Source organism: the organism of the source record quoted next, unplaced genomic scaffold (genome assembly GCF_019419815.1).
Source record: "Pyrus x bretschneideri cultivar Hongxiangsu unplaced genomic scaffold, Pyrus_bretschneideri_v1 Contig4, whole genome shotgun sequence".
NCBI lineage: Eukaryota > Viridiplantae > Streptophyta > Magnoliopsida > Rosales > Rosaceae > Pyrus > Pyrus x bretschneideri.
Window position 1 is genome coordinate 10,237,971 of NW_025999723.1, and position 21,452 is coordinate 10,259,422.

At 37.0% G+C, this 21,452-nt stretch overlaps 1 protein-coding gene and 1 pseudogene across 1 annotated transcript; one reads left to right on the forward strand and one right to left on the reverse strand.

The window, feature by feature from the left end:
* Positions 1-6,911: 6,911 nt before the first annotated feature.
* Positions 6,912-8,932, forward strand: LOC103927206 (AAA-ATPase At2g46620-like). The gene has a single exon (XM_009336105.3). The coding sequence runs from the start codon at positions 7,277-7,279 to the stop codon at positions 8,723-8,725; it is 1,449 nt and encodes a 482-aa protein (XP_009334380.1). The 5' UTR covers positions 6,912-7,276; the 3' UTR covers positions 8,726-8,932.
* A 5,212-nt stretch (positions 8,933-14,144) lies between these two features.
* On the reverse strand, positions 14,145-15,797 carry LOC103927205 (annotated as a pseudogene).
* Between the last annotated feature and the right edge of the window lie 5,655 nt (positions 15,798-21,452).

Sequence of the window (21,452 nt, forward strand, 5' to 3'; positions counted from 1 at the left end):
GGTTGTTGACACGTTACATATACAAGTAAAAGATCATACACTTGTATATAAATTGGGATATTTTTATTAAACTTGCATAAGAATCTCCACAGGTTGGTATCTCCAACTAGCTAGGGACACTTGGCTGATGATCTTCTTCGAATGAATCGATCAACCGAAAAACAACATTCAAAGGCGGCAAATTATGTTAGGTAATGTGATTATGTCACATCCCGGCCCGGGACGGATCACTTCCCGGGCCCGCTCCACCATCGTAGCATGATATTGTCCGATTTGGGCTTACCATTCCCTTACGATTTTGTTTTTGGGAACTCACGAGCAACTTCCTAGTGGGTCACCCATCATGGGATTGCTCTAACCCCCTTCTCGCTTAACTTCGGAGTTCTCACAAAACCCGAAGCCAGTGAGCTCCCAAAAGGCCTCGTGCTAGGTAGGGATGAGAATATATATTTAAGGATCACTCTCCTAGGCGATGTGGGATGTTACAATCCATCCCACTTAGGAGCCCGACGTCATCGTCGGCACATCACGGCCAGGGTTAGGCTCTGATACCATATTGTCACATTCCGGCCCGGGACGGATCACTTCCCGGCCCCGCTCCACTATCTTAGCACGATATTGTCCGCTTTGGACTTACCATTCCCTCACGGTTTTGTTTTTGAGAACTCACGAGCAACTTTCCAATGGGTTACCCATCATGGGATTGCTCTAGCCCCCTTCTTACTTAAGTTCGGAGTTCCTACGGAACCCAAAGCCAGTGAGCTCCCAAAAGGCCTCGTGCTAAGTAGGGATAGGAATATACATTTAAGGATCATTCCCCTGAGCAATGTGGGATGTTACAATCCACCCCACTTAGGGGCCCGACGTTCTCGTCGACACACCACAGCCAGGGTTAGGCTCTGATACCGTATTGTCACATCTCGGCCCGAGGTGGATCACTTCCCGGACCCGCTCCACCACCTTAACACGATATTGTCCTCTTTGGGCTTACCATTCCCTCATGGTTTTGTTTTTGGGAACTCACGAGCAACTTCCCAGTAGGTCACCCATCATGGGATTGCTATCCCCCTTCTCGCTTAACTTCGAAGTTCCTACGGAACCCGAAGCCAGTGAGCTTCCAAAAAGTCTCATGCTAGGTAGGGATGAGAATATACATTTAAGGATCACTCTCCTGAACGATGTGGGATGTTACAGGTTAGCTGGTAAAAGAACAAGAAAAGAATATACGAATACATATACATGTAGCATAAGTTTGAATCAACTTTGGGGCGTGGCATCAATGCTACGTAGCATTTAATGTTACGAGTGTTTTAGTCGTTATATTTGATTTTCACAACTATTAGATCATTTATTTCAATTTCAGCTATTCATTTTCAGTATCACTCAATGCTGCATATGCATAAAAAAAAGTGTAAGCCTTGTTTCAAATAATGTTTCTATTGTTTTCGTTTTTCCATTTCTTAGTTCATCTAGATAAAGAGTAGCCTTATACATTTTACGCTACTATGCACTGTAAACTATCTCTCATGTTTTTTTATTTTGAGCGACAAGGATTGTCACTATTATTACCGACTAAGTATCAGCATCGCATGGGTTGTGGGTTCATGCATCTCATGGCTAGGGTTGTGGGTGCAAGTTGGAAAGAAGTTTTCCGATCTCTCCATGATAATTTTTTATCCAAACCTACAAAAAATTAATCCCGAATATTGGAAAATATAATAAAAATTAGAGTGCATTTATATCCTCTGAAAATTACGAATATTGAAAAATATAATAAAAATTAGAGTGCATTTATATCCTCTGAATTTTCGTTTCGATATTTTCCAAATTTATTTCAATAAAAATATATGCCGACTTATTTCAATTTTTATAGTTATTTGTTGATTGAAAACTTTGGTCAGTAGCAATAATGTCTCCTTTTCAACTAAAGATGAGTAGATACGCTAGTGAAAAAAAAGGAAAGAAGTGAGAAAGAGATATGCAACAATATACACAATAAATTAAAAGTAAAAACTAATTATTCCTATCAATTTTCTTGGAAGGTGAGAAAACTCATTGTATTATTATTAACCCTTTTTCTTTTGGAGTGATTAGCATCTCAAATCAATTTTTAATAGCCAATCTGGTACGAACCAACAATAATTACAATTCGAATGCGAATAAGATATTGTTTTAGTACGTAGTCTGAGTTGGAAATTTAATAAATTTGTGGATTGATAAAAGTTATTCCCTATATATATAGAGAGATAGATTATGGTTTCTATATTGGTACTAAATACATGGTAGAGATTAGAGAGATCCATACGCGCACACACGAAAATGAAAATTTTAAATTAAATTTGTATTTTCCGAGCTTTGTAGTGTGAACTTGAAATTAAGTAGAAGATTAAAATAATTAGTTGTATGAAAAATCAAGTGAAAAACATGATAAATTCATTGTCACTTTAAGCACGCCCTGAGTCTTAAGGTTAGTAGCAAACCACATTGTTATCTCAAATTAAAAAAAATAAACTTGTATTTAAAAAAAATTAAAAATAAGTAAGTAAACAAAAAAAGTCGCGTTTAGCTAATAAAGAAAGATTAAAGTTAAAGATTTTTTTTTTTTGAACAATTTTCATGGTGATTAAGAAGGTTAAAATTAAAATCTCATTATTCCATTTATTTATTAACTAGCCTCTCCTCACACGCTCACGCGCATGTAAGAGGCATTTTTTCATCACAGGCGCTACGCGCCCCTTAAGGATGGGGTCTAGTTTAGTTATGTTTCTTGATGTTTAACATTGTTGTTTCATAAGAAATTGTTTAATGAATTGTGCATGAGAGAGAGGCTTTTACCTATTATTGATAAGTGCCCCCTAAGATATGTACTCTCTCACACACAGCCAGTGCCTTTACCTATCTTCTCTAACATTACCTTCGCAAACATGTTATATTAACTTCTTTTCTTTAATATTACCTTCGCAATCATGTTCCTAACCCTTCGAGACTATAGATCTTGAAATGCATCTAAGTTTCAAATAATGAGAAGATATGTGACATTTACTGACATTTAACAAACAATACTGTATATATTTACCATGAACGTAGTACAATATAAGCTTACACCTTAATCCACATGATAAGGAGTAGTATTTTACAATATAAAGCTATCAATCTCATTGTTTATTTGAACCATCTCTCCATAATTGTTTCCTGTACAAATTTATGGATGATTCTACAATTGAAAACCCAAATGTGCAGTAAAAACAGCCAAGAGAAAACAGAAGCTAAAGATATCACACTAAAAAAAAATCAATTGAAATTAAGCAATCACTGTGCACTTGATTGACCCTAAAGTGACGTACAACTGCCAATTGCCAAAAATTTTAAGAAACCATTTTGAAATGAAGCAGACATTGTTATAATAAGAAAAAACCTCAAATGTGCAGTATAATCGAAATTAACTCCATTTGGAGGGAATTAAAGAAAACCAAAACGACAATAACTTCGTATTACATTAAACATTTTGACTAATATGTTATAAGCACAACCAACTCATCCATGTTAAGAACCCAACAGAAACAGAAACCAAATGATGCAATCTGCCAATTAATTGTTTCACACATCAACTTGTGAACGAAAGGAAAGATATGAACAGAAAATAAATTCAACAAAACTGGAAAAATCAAGAGAAGAAATTCCACAACCGACCTGCGTATTTATCCTATACAACATTCGTTGTCAAACTCTTCAGTTGAAGCTCTACACATTGCTTATATTTGTGAGATGAATATGACAAACATTTGAGGTTGAATTAGTGAATCTCAAATACATTGGAAAAGAGAAAATGCAAACCACATCTTGATCAACAAAATTACAGAAAATGGTAGGTAAAAAACAGAAAGGGAAATCGATTAGGTACTCATGATTAAAGGAGGATTAGAAATTTCATTAAAATAAAAAGCAAAATTGAAAGCAAAATCAAATGTAGAAGAAAATTTCATTAATTGATAGAACACTCACGATTTGTCCAAATTCTTACAGCCGTACATGAAGTTTTACATTGTGCACTTTTTTTACCCGAAGCAACAAAAGGCCCACTCCTCACATCATGATCTGCCACAATTTAAAGAAGTTGAAGTAGTAGAAAGTCTTGGCAGAACAAAATTGAAAACATAAATCATAAACCCAATAAGAGTCATAAACTAATGAAGAAAGAATTTGAAAATTTTCAAACTACTAACCCTACAATATTGTCTCACCCACACAACACACATCACATTTGTAACATCCCACATCACCCAGGAGAGTGGATCATGTAAGCTTTATATGTATATTCTCATCTCTACCTAGCACGAGGCCTTTTGGGAGCTTACTGGCTTCGGGTTCCATTGGAACTTCGAAGTTAAGTGAGTTCGCGCGAGAGCAATCCCAGGATGGGTGACTCACTGGGAAGTTCTTATGTGAGTTCCCAGAAACAAAACCGTGAAGGCGTGGTCAGGGGTGCAAAGCGGACAATATCGTGCTATGGTGGATTTAAGCCTAGGATGTGGTAGGGGCCCAGGCGGGGATGTTGACAATTTGGTATCAGAGCCAATCCCTGGCCGGATGTGTGCCGACGAGGACGTCAGGCCCCTAAGGGGGTGGATTGTAGCATCCCACATCGTCCAGGGGAGTGGATCCTATAAGCCTTATATGTATATTCGTATCTCTACCTAGCACGAGGCATTTTGGAAGCTCACTGGCTTCGGGTTCCATTGGAACTCTGAAGCTAAGCAAGTTCGCGCAAGAGCAATCTCAGGATGGGTGACACACTAGGAAGTTCTCGTGTGAGTTTCCAGAAACAAAACCCTGATGGCGTGGTCGGGGCTCAAAGCGGACAATATCGTGCTACGGTGGATCCAAGTCCAGGATGTGGTGGGGACTCGAGCCGGGATGTGACAACATTTATCTCCATTGCCTACACCGATGCAGATGATTTGAAACCTCATGGAAAAAGCACGATAAATAATTGGAAAATGGATTAATATAAACAAAAACTCCCCAGAGCCAGTTTCCTTGTAAGCATAAGAAGCTCACCAACATGCTTCATTGGAATGTAATGAATGTAGAGGGAAGCATAAAGACACATGGAGAAGAAACAAATCCAACTTTTTCACTCAAAAGAAAATAACCAACAATCATACATGAAAATAGAAGGAAAAATGAATTTGGTTAATGGTGGACAACCACTGGAAAGAATGCAGAGATCATGGAGAATCTGAGATTGAAAGTTACCTGCGATAAAAATCAGTCGATGTAGAGGAAGAATTTTTGTCATTATATCCATCTGTCTGTTACTCCCTCCCCCTCGTTGTCTTCTCCTTGATTTCTGCACGACTATAAATAAATTGCCAAAATTAATATGAAACTAAACTTACCCAGTGAAATTTGAACACAATGAATTACTTCTCCAGTAGAGTTCATTTCCAAATCCTACTACTTTGAGAGGATTTAAAAAAACCCCCCTTTTGTAAAAATTTGGAATCTCTAATAATTGAAGAATCACACTATGCAAAACCCAAGTCATTTATTAGGACAAAGAATCACAAAGGCCCTGGAATTTGAAATCTCATATTTCAACGTAATTTCTCTAATTGAAAACCCAACAATAATAATCCAATTGAAATTGATTGTAAAGACAAAAAGCGAAGGATTTTAGGAAAAATCCCATGAAATCTTGTCTAAATCAAGTGTGGATGCTGAAGGAACTTCGAAAAAACACGAAGAAAGGTCTATGCGTAAGACAAAAGTGGGTTCGTTTCTTCCGATGTATGACCTGTTGTTCACTTTAGAATGTGTAGTAGATGGCAGCTCCATCTCCTCTGGTGTTTACAACTATTGTGGTTAGATGTGGTGTTTGAGAGTCCTACTCTTTCATGGAGGTTTTTTTTTTTTTTTTTTTTTTTTTACATTTTTTTTTTTTTGGAAAGATAAGACACAGTGCAATATTTGTGGGAGGATTAATCCAAGGGTCAAAATGAATTTGAAGTGCAAGTATTTTTATCAGGTGATTGTCAATTGTTATAGTTAAAGATGGGCGTTTATATTATTAGCAGCGGATAATTTCACATTTTATAATAACTTCTAAATTGTACGATATTATAATTTTGACCCTAATTTTATTGGACAGTTAATGTTGGTATAAGTAAGAAGTGAGGGCATTTTTGGCATTTTGAAAAGATTCACCTATTTGGGTTTCTCACTTTATATATATACTAGCATATGGACACATACAAAGTGTGCGAGAAATTTTTTTATTTTTGTTTTTGAAATAGAAGGAGAGAGAAAAAGAGTGATAGAGAATGTGGGAGTAGGAATTTTTTTTTAATTAATTAATTAATTAGAGATATATTAAGATTATATGTAGGTGAGACTTTGAAAAAAAAAGAGCAAAATTTGGTTGTGTGAAATTACATTTTTGCCCCTTATTTCTTATTTATGTTCTATTTTAATTAGACGGTGAAACTGATATTTTCATAGGATTTTGGTTGACAATAGTGTTTTATTAATTAGTAGAGATATACTAACATATGAACACACACAAAGTGTGTGAGAAATTTTTTTATTTTTGTCTTTGAAATAGGAGAGAGGAAAATAGTGATAGAGAATGTGAGACTAGGAAGTTTTTATTTTTATTTTATTTATTTATAATTAATTAGAGATGTGGTAGGATTACATGTAGGTGAGCTTTGAAAAAAAAAAACAACAAAACTTGGTTGTGTGAAATTACATTTCTGCCCCATATTTCTTATTCATGTTTTGTTTTAATTAAAGAGTTAAACTGATAATTTTATATAATTTTGATTGATAATGAGTATTTTATTAATTAATAAATATTAATTTTAATGAAAGTACTTATTTATTTAATTATTTATAATACTCGATTCCAAACATAACGCAGCTTCGCCCTTAACTTCGCTTAATCTGCTCGACTCTTTGCCATTGACCCATCGAGTTGCAGTCTCCTAATTAAAAACTCCCTTCAAAATTCAATACCCTTCCCTCTGATTTCTCCTCTTCCCCTTATCTATAAATAAATTTCTCAATTTTTTCAATTTTCTCATCTTCTTCTTCTCCAACACCCAACTATCTGTAGTTGCAAACTCTCCACCTGATCCGCCATGATTTCCCTTTCGGAAAGAAGGAAGAGGCCCATCAAAATCCCCTGCCCTCCTCAAAAATCCCATCTCTAATCACCAAATTCCACACCGTATTGGGGAAAATTGAATTGGGTTTTCTCCCAATAATCCAAATTATGATTCTTTCCAATCCAATATTTCTTGTAATCGTAACAATCTGTATATTTGTAGCAATCCGTGTGGCGCTGTACAGAACTGGGCTTGTTTACATCGTGAAGAAATGGTGGTGGTGGTTCGAGGACTGCTTCCATGTCTACCAATCGTTCAAAGTCCCCAAATTCAACGAGAGCATGCAGGAGAATCAGCTCTACGGACGAGTCACCGACTATCTCAACTCGCTCACCTCCATTGAAGAATCAGACTTCACTAACCTCGTCACCGGGAAAAAACCCAATGAAATTGTCCTCCAGCTCGACCCCAATCAGACTATCGAGGACGATTTCCTCGGCGCCAAGGTCATATGGCAAATAGAAGGCAGCGGCGCCGGTGGGAGTAGGAACTTAGTGTTGAAGGTTCGGAAAGCTGATAAGCGGCGGATTCTGCGGCCCTATTTACAACACATCCACGTCGTCGCCGACGAGCTTGAGCAGAAGAAACGGGAGTTGAGGCTTTACATGAACGTCGACGCGCCCGACAGGGCATGGAAGCCAGTCCCCTTCACTCACCCGTCGACCTTGGAGACCATATCAATGGAGTCCGACCTTAAATCGAAAGTCAAATCCGATTTAGAGTCGTTTCTCAAGGCGAAGCAGTACTATCACCGACTGGGTCGGGTCTGGAAACGGAGCTTTCTGCTTTACGGGCCGTCGGGCACCGGAAAATCGAGCTTCGTCGCCGCCATGGCCAATTTTCTCGGGTACGACGTGTACGATCTGGATCTCTCGCGTGTCAAAGACGACTCGGAGCTGATGATTCTGCTGTTGCAGACGACAACAAAATCGGTCATTGTGATCGAAGACTTGGACCGATATTTAGCCGAGAAACCCGCGGGTCTGAGCTTTTCGGGTATATCGAATTTCATGGACGGGCTGTTGAATTCGTGCTGCGCCGAGGAGAGAGTGATGGTTTTCACGATGAATTCGAAAGACCACGTTGACCCGGCCTTTCTTCGACCGGGTCGGATCGACGTCCACATCCACTTTCCACTCTGCGATTTCGGAGCATTCAAAAATCTGGCGACGAGTTATCTCGGGTTGAAGGAGCACAAGCTCTTCCCGCAGGTGGAGGAGATTTTCCTAAGCGGGTCGAGTTTGAGTCCGGCGGAGATCGGCGAGTTGATGATCACGAACCGGAACTCGCCGAGTCGGGCGATTAAGTCGGTCATCACGGCTTTGCAGACGGACGGCGATGGGAGGGGCGCGGGATTGTTCGGAAGGCGGGTTGGGTTTGATACCGGGTCGAGAAAGTCCGAATCGGGTGAACCCGGCGGGGCGTTTTGCGGGGAAGGCGGTGTTCCTGCGGTTAGGGATATTAGGAAGTTGTATGGGTTCTTGAGGATGAAAAGCAGCAGGAGCCCCTCTCATTCTCAGTCGTTCGATGCGGATTCGGCGCACAGGGAAGGTTGATCGGAGGGCCTGAAATTTAAAATGTTTGGGGGGCATTACGTGACGATATGTGATTGGGGGTTATAGGGAAGAAATGCAGAAGTATAGAGCATATAATTGAACAGAGAAACCAATTTGTTTTGATAATTTGGATAATTGGTAGTTGGGATTTGGGTGCTTTGTGGATAGATTAATTGATGATTCTATCTTTCTTCTGTTCTTCTTCAATTTTGTGTGGTTTTTAATTAAATTATTAATCAATGTTAATAGGTTAAGTAGTTTTAGGGTTTTGTTTTTTTTTTTTTTTTGGGTTGTTAAATTGTGTATCTCTTGTACAAAATTGTGTATATTTCCTTTTTTTTGTTCAATACAGGCGATGTTGAGTAGAGATACATGACCCTGGATGCATGGATAAATGATACGCTTAACTATTTGAGCTATGTGGCTTTTGTAGCAAGCAATGTATCAAAACACAAATGTTACCATACTATCATTCACCAACCAAGATGTAAAAACAAGTAATTGAATTAAGCCTTCATCCTAAGTACACTCGACCCGAAAAATCAGTAATGAAATTAGTCCAATACCAAGATTAAGTAATTAAATTAATCTGTTACGCAAGTGCCCTTTACCACAGTGGTGGAAATGTGTTTAGCCCTTGCATGACAGCGTGGATTTAAACCCCGTCGGTAGCTGATCTAACATCTAATCAAACAAAACCTAATCAACAATCAATTTCTCAGATTCCGATTACACATTAATAAACGCGACATTAACACTTAACAAAGTCAACCGCTTGAAGTGGTTTTTGTTTGATTCCTAAGCTAAATCCTTATATTACAAATTGTAACACTAGAATCGTATTCTGCAAATAGAAAAGAAATAAAAGATTCACAGAAAAAAAAAATGTAACAAACTGACAAACACATAAACCGCAATCCCTTGTCTATGTGGTGTTTGGTGTCAAACGAAAGTGTAAGCTATTCTTACCATCTAGTTATATCATTATTTATACTGTTTTTCTAATAAAAATAGAGTTCATCAATACATTTAAATCTCATCTCTATTTATTAGAAAAATACTACAAATGATGATGAGTAATATTTTGCTATAAAAATGAGATTCTATTTTTATTCTGTAGCTAATATAAAAAGCTGTGCAACTGCCCACATTTCCTGCACTCATGATTAGTCATTATTTTTTTTTTCATGTCATTTTTGTCTTTAACCGCAGAATGAGCCAAAATTAGAAATTAGCAATTTAGCATGCACCAAGTGGCTCATTGGCTGCGTTTTTCCCCTCAAAATAATCGTAGCTAACACGCATTTGCTTGTCAATTCTTCAAGATATGATGCTTCAAATCATCGATAAGTGGCTGTAAATTTGTAATCTTGGGAATTCTGAATTGACTGGGGGGAATTTGTGTCTGGCCAAATGCTTATTTTAAGTGGTTTTTATTGTACCCCAACTATATGATTTTGGACACACAAAGGCGTGTTATCTCTAAGTCATTGAGGTTTGTTGAGTGGTGAAGGTGAGTGGGGTTATGAATATCAGTGGATTAGATATTTGGAGTTCAAAAGTTCAAAAGTTCAAAACTCCCTTTTGTAACTAAAAAATTGTGTGTCGTATGTGCTATCAAATAGGCTAATTTTTTATTCTTGTAAAAGAGTTCATTGTGGTTCTATCAATTTTTCAATTGCGGAGATAGAGATTATATTTTTTGTTATGTATCAATTACCTTTTAAGAAATCAAACATGTATCGATGTATCTTAATTTTGACTTGGTACTCACTTTTTTCTCGTCACTCGAACTATCATGACATATATTAAGATTATTTTTGAATGTGTGATTATGTATTTCAAAATAGTCATGATTTTTCGTTTCTTAAAAGCCTAGGTTAGTTGGGAGAAAGTCCTTCCTTCCCTAAACGGCTCTAGCGTTAATTTTGAGAGTTGAAGGCCTTGTTGTCACTGGGGTTTTGCTCTAGGGTTTTGGGTCTCTCCATTGCTCTCGTTTTCCATTTCTTAGTTTACCTACAAATCTTCCTACATATTTTTGCGTGCTTTTTCTTTTGGGGGTCAGCTATTTGTGTTTATAATCTGTTAAAATAAGTCTTGAATTTAAAGCTTATGACCATTTCCATCAATGCATGATTGTTGTAATTTGCAACATTGTGAATGTTTTTTTTTTTTACAAGAAAATGATAGAGTGGTATTCCATTGAACTTCACAAACAATTATAAAAGTTCTCACAAACAACATGAGTGTTCAATCCAGTAGTAACCTTACTACTCTCTTTACAAAAGTTCTCACGATTGATTTTATTTCTTTTTTCTTTCTCAAGATTGATTTGGTTTGGTTATATTTTGCAAATATATATTATATATGTATGTATGTAGGTATGTATGTATGTATGTGTGTATGTATGCATGTGTGCGTGTGTGTGTGTGTGTGTGTAGATGTATAAGCTGGTATGTTGTGAGTCAGTCCAGCTGGTTTCTTTTATCATGAATTAATAATTTTAAAGCTGGATGCCTCCTGTGGAGTATGTCTGGTATGGACGTGGACCAAACTGCCCAGACAACATGATCAACCCAATTCCTTTTGCCACCTACACAGTCTCGCACCACCTAATTAAAAGAGCCTTTTGAAATTATTTAGATGTAATCATACAGGTGCATGGTAATGATTTTCTCTTTTCTTTTCAGCGTCGAAAGAGCTAAGCTTGAATTCTTCTCTTCCATCGACAAAAAGAAAATTAAAGTTTTACAATTAGCAGTACAAATTGATAATTATTGTTAAGCAACAGATAGTAGTCGTAACATAATGAAATGCTAAGCTAAGCAAGTCTCATATCATATATATTAAGCATGATACTTGAAAAGGGAAATAATTGCCTTCTAATTTTATAATGTTAGTTGTATGTTAAATTGTTGTTTTTATAATTTGAAAGTTGCTACCCACGGAAAGGGATCATCTCCGGATCCAATCAATCAATCCGGATCTTTGAAATATAATCCAACTATTACAAATAAAGGATTCTTTAAAAGTTATTAACTTTAACCGTTTAATCAAATTTCAAAGATTTGAATTAGGTATAATTGGATGGAATTGATGGAAGGAATTCAAAAATGATCCTTTCCGCTACCCACAACGTGGCTCATGATTGTGTCTCTGGCTGTTTTCCTGATAGGACAGACATGGGGTAAGTCCAACAAACGTCTACTTTGCCAGCATAAAGAAAGAAACAAAAAGGAAACTTTTTATAGAAAAGGAGATTTGATGGGTGTAGTTTTTCCTATACCAACACTGCCCTGAGCATGGGGCATGCATATGTAGTACGATAAGAAAAAGATGAGTTTCGTTATATAAAAAAAAAGAAAAAAAAAAAGACAACAATGTCAAATTCATTCCAGCATAATTATCACAAGAAGACATTATTAATATATTAATAAGCAAAATTTAAAAGGTAAAATAAGTTAGGGGACATGGAAACACAATTGAAAAATGGAAGAGCGAGAAAGACTGATCCCAACGCAAACCAACAAGGCAACACCGAAACTTAAACATAGAAGATGAGAAATTCGTTAAAACTACTCTTAAAAGAAGTGGCTGTTCAGAAGAACCGAAAGATCATGAACAAAAGATGCAAAAGCAATTGCAGGGCAAGAATCCCACAATGAACGCCCATCATATAAACATCAAAGGTTGCTAAACAATCAACCACTTGATTACCATTACGATAAATATGAGAAACTGGTTTCCACATGGAAGAGAAAATGGTGCAAAGGTTAGACCAATCAACCGATAAATGCCAAGGAATCCGACATGCATGATCAGTTATAAAGAAAATGCATCGTTAATGCAAAATCATATTCAATCCAAAGGAATGTCCACCCTTCTCCAAAGTCATACTTACTACATGAATAATTTAATGGTTGTAAGCTTCGCCTCCAAGGTAGTTGAAATACCAAACGATTCTGTAAAGCATCCTACAAAATGACCCAAAAAAAAACCACCAAATCTCACCTGGCCTAGAGAACCACGAGTCGCACCGTATTAAACTTGGCTTCAAAAGCATAAGGAGAAAGCTGAAGAACCTCATGGGTTTTGGGTGCCCTTGAATGCCAACCATGCACTCCAACCACCTGACTCATCAACAGAGTTTATCCTTAAACCCAATCGCCAGGAGTTCGCTTCAAAAATTTGGAATATCACTAACCAAAAATATCAATTGTAAGCAATTTTTTTTATCTTTTCAAACATATAAATTTTCTAGCCTAACAAAGGGAGTAAAACATGACCCAATCATGCCGCACGGCCAATGGCGGAGTTAGGAATTTTTCACTGGGTGAGCTAGCTTGAAGATTTAAATCTTTATAAACAAAAAAACTTAATTGATATTGTATTTTTCACAATATAAGCTAGCTAGCTTTGGATTTTTTGTTATTAAACAAATACTTGTTGAAATTCAAGCAAATCCAAACTTGTATATGTACCAAAAGGGACGAGAAAGAGGATGTAAGAAAAAGAGATGGTTGTATATTGTACTATATAATTTTATTTAATTAAATCAAGAGAATTCCGATTAGTGACTAAATATAAGGTGGGCTACCCCTTAACGTGGCTCCACTAATGCGCACCGCTACGGCCTAGTGATATTTCTTTTTACTTGTAAGTGGAAAATCTTAAGTTCGATCTTGCCGAAAGCAAGTTCAAACCAAATGATCCCACTGAGAGACGACATGTCGTTTGATACCCTTTGAGGAAGGTCTCCCAAAATAGTGTCTCAATGATCCAAAACAACCCAATATCCGTCCCCTGCTTCTAGCGTAACAAAGAAAGGCCCAGTATATGGTCCATGCTACCTTCTGCCTAGGGTTCACATTTGATATTCTAGCTACAGAGGACTTTTTCTTCAATGATCCAAACCAACCGAAACAAGTGCGGAGTTTTGTGTGTATATAAAGAAGGGAAAAACAATTTACGTAGAACGAGTTTACAATTATTATAACTTATTAGTCTAATAATATAATGTTATGTAAAGAGAAAATTACACATAACATTATATTATTGAATTGCGATGTCACGATATCTGTAAACGCAATCCATGTTAGTTCTTCGTCATGCAAAGATGCCAATTCAGGAGCTGATGTCCACAATTGAGCATCTTCTTGGCCATTACATGATATGGAACAAACCCAAAAACACGCTACAATTTTCGGAGGTAAGGCAAGTACCATACCATATGTTGTTGCAATAATGCTTGTCATAGTAATTACAATCACAACGCCAATTGAAAAAACTTATAACTCAAGTAGTAAAGTACTTTCACTTTTACACATTTGCCCTAGCTACCCAAAACAAAACAAATAGATGATACATAAATACAGATGGCGTACAAACCCAAAAGAATATGATGAGACCTACGTTTGGAATTTAACAAGAGCAAGCAGACAGTTTCTTCATCTCACCAATTTCCAAATCAGACCCATAAATAACATCAATTTTAGTCCCTTTAAGATCAACCCCATTGGATTTTATCCCATTGCTACATTCCAATGCCTTCTTAGACACCACACCATATATTTCCTCAAGAACCCTAAAGAATGCAGTGTCCACATTGTCACCACTGAAGGCTGATGTCTCTGAGAAGAAAAGCCCTTGCTCCTCAGCAAACTCAACTGCATCGTCTGTGGGCACATCCCTCTTGTCCCCGAGATCGGCCTTGTTCCCAATCAGCATGATCACGATCGGTCGGCGTGGGTCCGGAGCTCCTCAACCCATCTAGCTACATGATCAAAGGTCTGCCTCTTGGTGATGTCGTACACCAGCATTGCTCCTAATGCACCTCTTTAGTATGCACTTGTAACTGCCCTATACCTACAAGGAAAAGAAAAGAAATTTAATTTTAAAAACTCATGGGTTTGTCCCGCAGAATTATATTGTAGTTGGTTATATTCTGTTAGGAATTTCTTTTTGGAAATTAAATCTATCAGTAAAGTTTTGAATGTATTGTTGCCGTACATTTAATGGTGCAGCTGGTACATAATTATAGCACCAGCAGAAAATCAAGGATGTTTAACATTTATGCAGATCCCTTTGCAGCTTTGCACATGCATGTCTGTCATGTAGGGCAAAAATAGAAAGCGAGGAGGATTATCTACTCTCCTATTTCATCTCCTTCCATCATCTCCTCTCATATATTGTTTTTGTCTTATTATCTCTATATAAAAAAAAAAAATCAATATAAGATGTTGACGTGGCTTAACCGTGACCGTTCAAATAGGAGGGGATGGAAGGGTAGAGAGATTAGAATGGTAGAAAATCCTCCTCCAATAGAAAGGAAGAAGAAATGAGCGTGTTAATTGACAATTAGAGATAAACACTTTAATTAACATTTAAATAATAGGAAAGTGTTATTGGCACTCCAAAAATCTCATTCTACACTCCTCACAAGTGTATTTTTCTTTTCAAATATAAAAAGTTTGGAGTGTAGAATGAGCTTTTTGGAGTGCCAATAACAATTCCCAAATAATAATTCAATCATTAATTTTCCTGTAATTTAATTTACAAAATTTAGTTTCTTTAGCATTACCCTTTATATTAACATTGGATAATATTAAATGTCTATGTTTAGCACGTTCCTAAAGCTGCATTTATACTATAGGTGAAACATTAGGGCAGGGAAAGCTGGTCTCTTCTTCATTTGGCACACTGCCACTAGCTAGATCCCGAATCTCAAATAGCGAAGGCTTCTTAATAAGTAATTGAGTATCAATGCATACACTAATTTTATTCGTCAAATGACATGACAGTGTTTGATTGGTTTAAATTAAAGTAACTTTTGTCATATTTATTGTTAAAAGTAAGGTAACGACACATATATTGACATGTAATTTGAGAAACAGATTTGATTACTCAAGTATTGTTGTGCACATTTTAATTACATAAGGTAAGCCAAACCAAATAATACATAATCTATCTTTTCACGTCCATTCATAACACTAATCTCCCTCCTCACCCTCTCACTCTCTGCCCTCTCCGCAGCCGTCAACTCCGCCTCTACCCCATGCATTTCTTGGTTCATTTTGATCTGAAAATATCGAAGTTGAAGGCTTGGTCTTTGTTTTGGTCTAGTGTAGGAAGTCAGTGCTGGGAGTAAGTGAAACCAACAGGAAAAAAAAGATCGAGAAAATAATGGTGCTGTCCTTTTCTGTCTTTTAAAAGCTTTAAGCAATATTGGACGTACCAGCAGCATTATTAAACCATATGGTATAATGGTCTGTGACATGCATAATTTAGGTTAACACTGTCACTTAAAAGCTGTACACGTTTTGTTTATTAGGTTTTTAATTGGGATTAGGTAGCTATTAATTATACTGATCCAGTAAAGCAGCATACATACTATTTTCTTTGGAGAAAAAGACATTTTAAATTACTTTAATATGCATAAAGATTCGAATTTAGATGCAACGAAAGCATCATTTATACTTTTGAACTTCCACAAGGTTGATGTTAATTTAATTACATAATAACAGCCTAACAAGGATCTTATAATTATAAGAGCTGATTTGATCATGATAAAACAAGCAAAAGTGGGTTGGTGTTTGATAATGAACCAACTCATTTTAGGCGATCATGCAGTCTTTGTGCTTATTTTAGTTATAAAGTTAGATGCCCTCATTTCAATTTTCAAGCAAAATGAAGGGAGGTTTGTAATCAAATCATAACTTTTAATTTGTTTTTCTATCTATATTACTTTAAGATTTAACTACTCAAGAAGAATCGGTTCTGAGATTTTTGAGGTTTGAAGTGACCCCCAAAAAATGTGCCCTAACTATATATAAGAAAAATTATTTATTTTTACTTGTAAGACTTCGATAAAATTATACTTAGAGAAATACTTTAAACTCAATAATTTACAAGCACGGAAAAACTAATTTATTTTGTATTGAGAGAAGGGAACCACAAAACCCGGGCTTATAAGTAGATAGATGATGAGTGTTGTTTCCCTTCTATCTGAATTTTTAAAGTGTTTTTATGTAAGTCGTGAGGTGTTTTTGCTTATTTACTAACCTTGTCAATATGGGACTAAAAATATAATCATATTTTTGAGTCTTTAATTGATATTATAAGCAATGAATTAGCACTAAAGTAAACCTAGTATTGGTAAAGACATACATACATTAATTTCTTGAAGGCTAATGCTAAGGATACAAAATTTATGAACCAAATTTTGTAGACTATATGATGTGATTGATGATGATTGAATTATTACTTAAGTGTCGATGAATGTGTTTATTTCCTATTGGTGACACGTCATATGGTTTACAAATTTGGTCTAAAAATTTGGTCTAAGTATTACTCTTTGTTGAAGGTTAGACTTGAATTGGAATGAATTTCTAAAAAGTACAACTCACATAGCAACTAGCTAGTAATTAAAAAGAAATTAACAACCAAACAAAAATTCATAAAAAAAACACACAACAATTCAAGCTCAAGACCTTTAGTTAAGTTTAAACAACAAAAACCTTTGATATTGATTAAACTTCTTGATCATTTAACCAAATAGAGATTATATTCACACACCTCAAATTAATTCCCCTACACCTTTTTGTTTTTTAATATTTTTTGACACACCATTAACACTTGATAGAAAAACATTAAAAATTAAAAGGGTGTGGGGGAAGTAATTTTGGGTGTGTGAATATAATCTCTCAAACCAAATTTTATAAATTTATACTCTTATAAGAAGAAATTCGTAAAAACTGGAAAGAAAAAAAAATCACATAATGATTTGAACCCAGGACCTCCTTGTTAATTTTAAACAAAATAAACCACCATTTCTAGTAAAACCTCTTAATCATTTGACCAAATTTTATAAATTTATACTCTTATGAAAAAAAATTCGTAAAAATTCGAAAGTAAATAAACACACATAGTGTTTTGAACTTGGGAACCTCCTTGTTAATTTTAAACAACAATCACTAGTTCTGGTTAAACTTCTTGGTTATTTAACTAAATTTTATAAATTTATACTTTTATGAAAACATATATGAATATGTCATCCTAACAATTTGGTACACCAAATTTTTTTGGGCCAGGGTGGTTGCCCAACCCGCACTTGGCCTGGGCTTTCCTTGTACCCAAGTGGATTCAAATTAAAGCATTGCTCTAGCGGGACTCAAACGATTATATTTCTAAATCTTGAATGACAAAGCTACAAATTTTCTCTATTAACAATGTATCATGAATCAACTCATCTTAAAATAAAAAATAAAAATAAAAATAAAAACCCTCAATAAGTGACCCAGTGGTAAGGGTACGGACTCCATCTCCCCAATAAACAAAAAAATAATGTGAGGTCTCGGGTTCAATGCTACAAGCTACTAAGTCTGCTTCACTAAGGCCATGGGTAGGGTGAAATTCCCATAGCCTTTCCAGGCCCGGAAGGGGTGGGTAACCGTGGCTTACCACCAGTTGTCCCCCCCTTTTTAATTAAAAAAAAAAACTCATTTAAAAAGAAAATTAGTATGTATCAGTGTATAAAATTTTCAACTTGTCACATACAAACTTAAAACAACACTGGATAATGTATTCGTCGTTTATCATATACTTGTATTTCCACATTTCGTATTTGTGACCCATTGAAATTCCGACATGAAAATCTTCTGTATGCTTTTTCTGTCTACACTGAAACTACTATACAAGTGAGTGACCTCAATTTGTGATGTTTGCACCGACAAAATGTTTGGTAAAGTGGAGGAGGGAACATAGGCCAATGCTTAATAGTTATTACTATATGATAAGTGCTTATAAAGTTATTGCAGATATCGAAATTTCGGTGAAATGAATGTTGACCAATAAATAAAATTTCAACGTTCACGTGTCACATAAATTTTACATGTAACGTGCGACTCAACGAAAAATCGAAATAAATTGGAAAAGTCATCAAATAGGACACGTGTCAATACCTGGCAAAAATAATTTATTTCATCTGATTATTTAAATCCAAAAATCAAGCTTTGGAATTCTATAAATAGGAAGCCAAGGCATTCATGAATGGGGGGGAATTGATATCACACCAAAACCTTGACGCTTTGAAACTCTAAAGCTCTCAAGCAAATCCTGAAGGATCAAGAAAGCTCTCTTCGTTCTTCATCAAATCCTCCTTTAAGATCAAGCCTCGACGACCCTTGAAGAACTTCCACCAACTCAAGATCAAGCCACAACGACCCTTGAAGAAAGTGTTCATCATTCTTCATCCATTCAACCCAAGATCAAGTCCCAACGGCCCTTTGGATCAACAACATCAACAAATCTACACATCCAACCGTTCTTCAAGATCAAGCCCAAAAGCCCTTGAAGATCCGCTCATCCATCAACCTTCAAGATCAAGCTCGACGACCCTTGAAGAAATCCGCACAACCATTATTCAAAGATCAAGCCCCGACGGCCCTTGAAGAAGCTCCCACCTGTTCATCCTAAGATCAAGCCCCAACGACCCTTTGGATTAACAACTTCAAGATCAAGCCCAAAAGCCATCGACGATCTGTTCATCCCTATTCTTCAAGATCAAGCCTCGACGGCCATTGAAGAAACTTCCAACTGTTCATCCAAGATCAAGCCTCGATAACCCTTGGATCAACAACACGTCAACAAACCAACATCTTACGAAGATCAAATCAGAGGACCAAATTACAAAGAGATTGTAACCCCAAAATCATTAATACAAAATATTACTTTGTACATGTGTTCTTGTTTCGTTCGTCATCAGGAAAATTCGTGTTTACGAATTTGGCACGCCTAGTGAGACAATCTCTATCTCTCATCTCTTTCTCCGTTCAAGAAAACTAAAGCACATCTCCAAAATCAATGGCATCAAGCAAGGGACAAGCCGTTCTTGCAACCATCAAGGGAAGAAGCCTGAGCACTTCCTCCGCGAATGGAGCATCCATTGGCGCTACAATCACTCCTCAACATGCCACTTCAAAGTTGATACGACTAAGCAAGTAAGAGGAGCATCAAAGGCGTAAGTCGGTCATCAACCTGACCTTGCTGGGAACACTAAAGTATGCTGCTGAGGCGCACAAAATGACATCCCAAAATGGTCAATGGGGTTCTTCGTCAGCACCCTGAATGTCTGAAGGAAAGTCGTGTCTATTGGTTGCACAAGTCATGACCATCGGCGTCACCTCTGTTGAAGAACAACTGGCTTAAATGAGTGAAGCAATTGCAAGGCTCACAAAGACTGTGGAGGAAAAAGACTTGCAAATCACCGCACTCATCAACCGACTGGAGATGTAGGATAACGAGAAACCCGACCTAAAGGTTAATCCACTAAAAAGAGGAGCTAATGAAGAAGAGGAGCCTCCGGTGGAGAAAGTCAAAGAAGAGCAGGAGCCAGACTAAATGGCAACACTTATAGGATCTCTTTTTATCCATCAGCTGCAGGAGATGATCACCGACACCATCAAGTCACAGTATGAAGAGAGCTCACACATCTCCATGTTGTACTCGAAACCCTACTCCAACAAGATTGACGCCTTGAAGATGTTGAAGGGTTATCAGCCGCCAAAATTCATGCAGTTCGATAGGAAGGGAAACCCAAAGCAACATGTCGCCGATTTCATTGAAACTTGCAACAATGCTGGGATGGAGGGAAACTACCTTGTTAAACAGTTCGTGTGCTCGCTGAAAGATAACGCCTTTGACTGGTACACCGACCTCGAGCCCGAGTTTATGAATAGTTGGGATTAGCTAGAAAAGGAATTTCTCAACTGCTTTTACAGTACTCACCGCACTGTAAGCATGCTGGAACTGACCAGTACGAAATAGTGGAAGGATGAACCTGTCGTCGACTACATCAATAGATGGCGTTCATTAAGTTTGGATTGCAAAGATCGACTTTTTGAAACCTCCGCCATTGAGATATACGTTCAAGGAATGCAGTGGGGACTACACTACATCCTTCAAGGCATCAAACCACGAACCTTTGAGGATTTAGCCACCCACGCCTATGATATGGAGTTAAGCATCGCCCATCATGGGAAGAAAGAATCGATCGCCGACTACTAGAACGACAAAGTTTTGGGGCCAAATGTGGATAAGGCTGTGTGGAAACCCACCAAGGAAGCAATGAAGGTCAACATAACTCTAGTCAAAATCTCTACAGGAGGCAATGCGATTCAAACCGAAGCTTTTCGTGATTAAGAGATGCGTAGACGCACTTTGAAGGAGCTTGAGGAGAAGACTTATCCATTTCCCGACTCTGATGTGGTTGCCATGTTGAAAGACTTGCTTGACAAGAAGGTGATCGACTTACTTGAGTGTAGACAGCCGGAAGAGATGAATCATTCTGACAGTCCAAGGTACTGTAAATTCCACCGCTTCATCAGTCATCCGACGGAAAAAGTGCTTCGTACTGAAAGATCTCATCATGAAGCTGGCTCGGAAAGGAATCATCGAGCTAAATCTTAACGATGTGGTGAAGTCAAACTATACCACCGTCACTTCTAGCTCTTTCGACTCAAAATCTTTACCTTAACTGTTGGGGGCATGCTCTAAAACCATGTCAGTCAAGTTAAGTGAAGTTGAAGGATGAACTCATGTCACTTAAAAGAAAATGCACAAGAAGCATACGTCTCATCCACAAGTTCACCAATCGGAAAGGGGGCAAAACAGCTCTTATCAACCTCCATATCTACATGAAAGTGTTGAGGATGATGAAATTGTGACATGA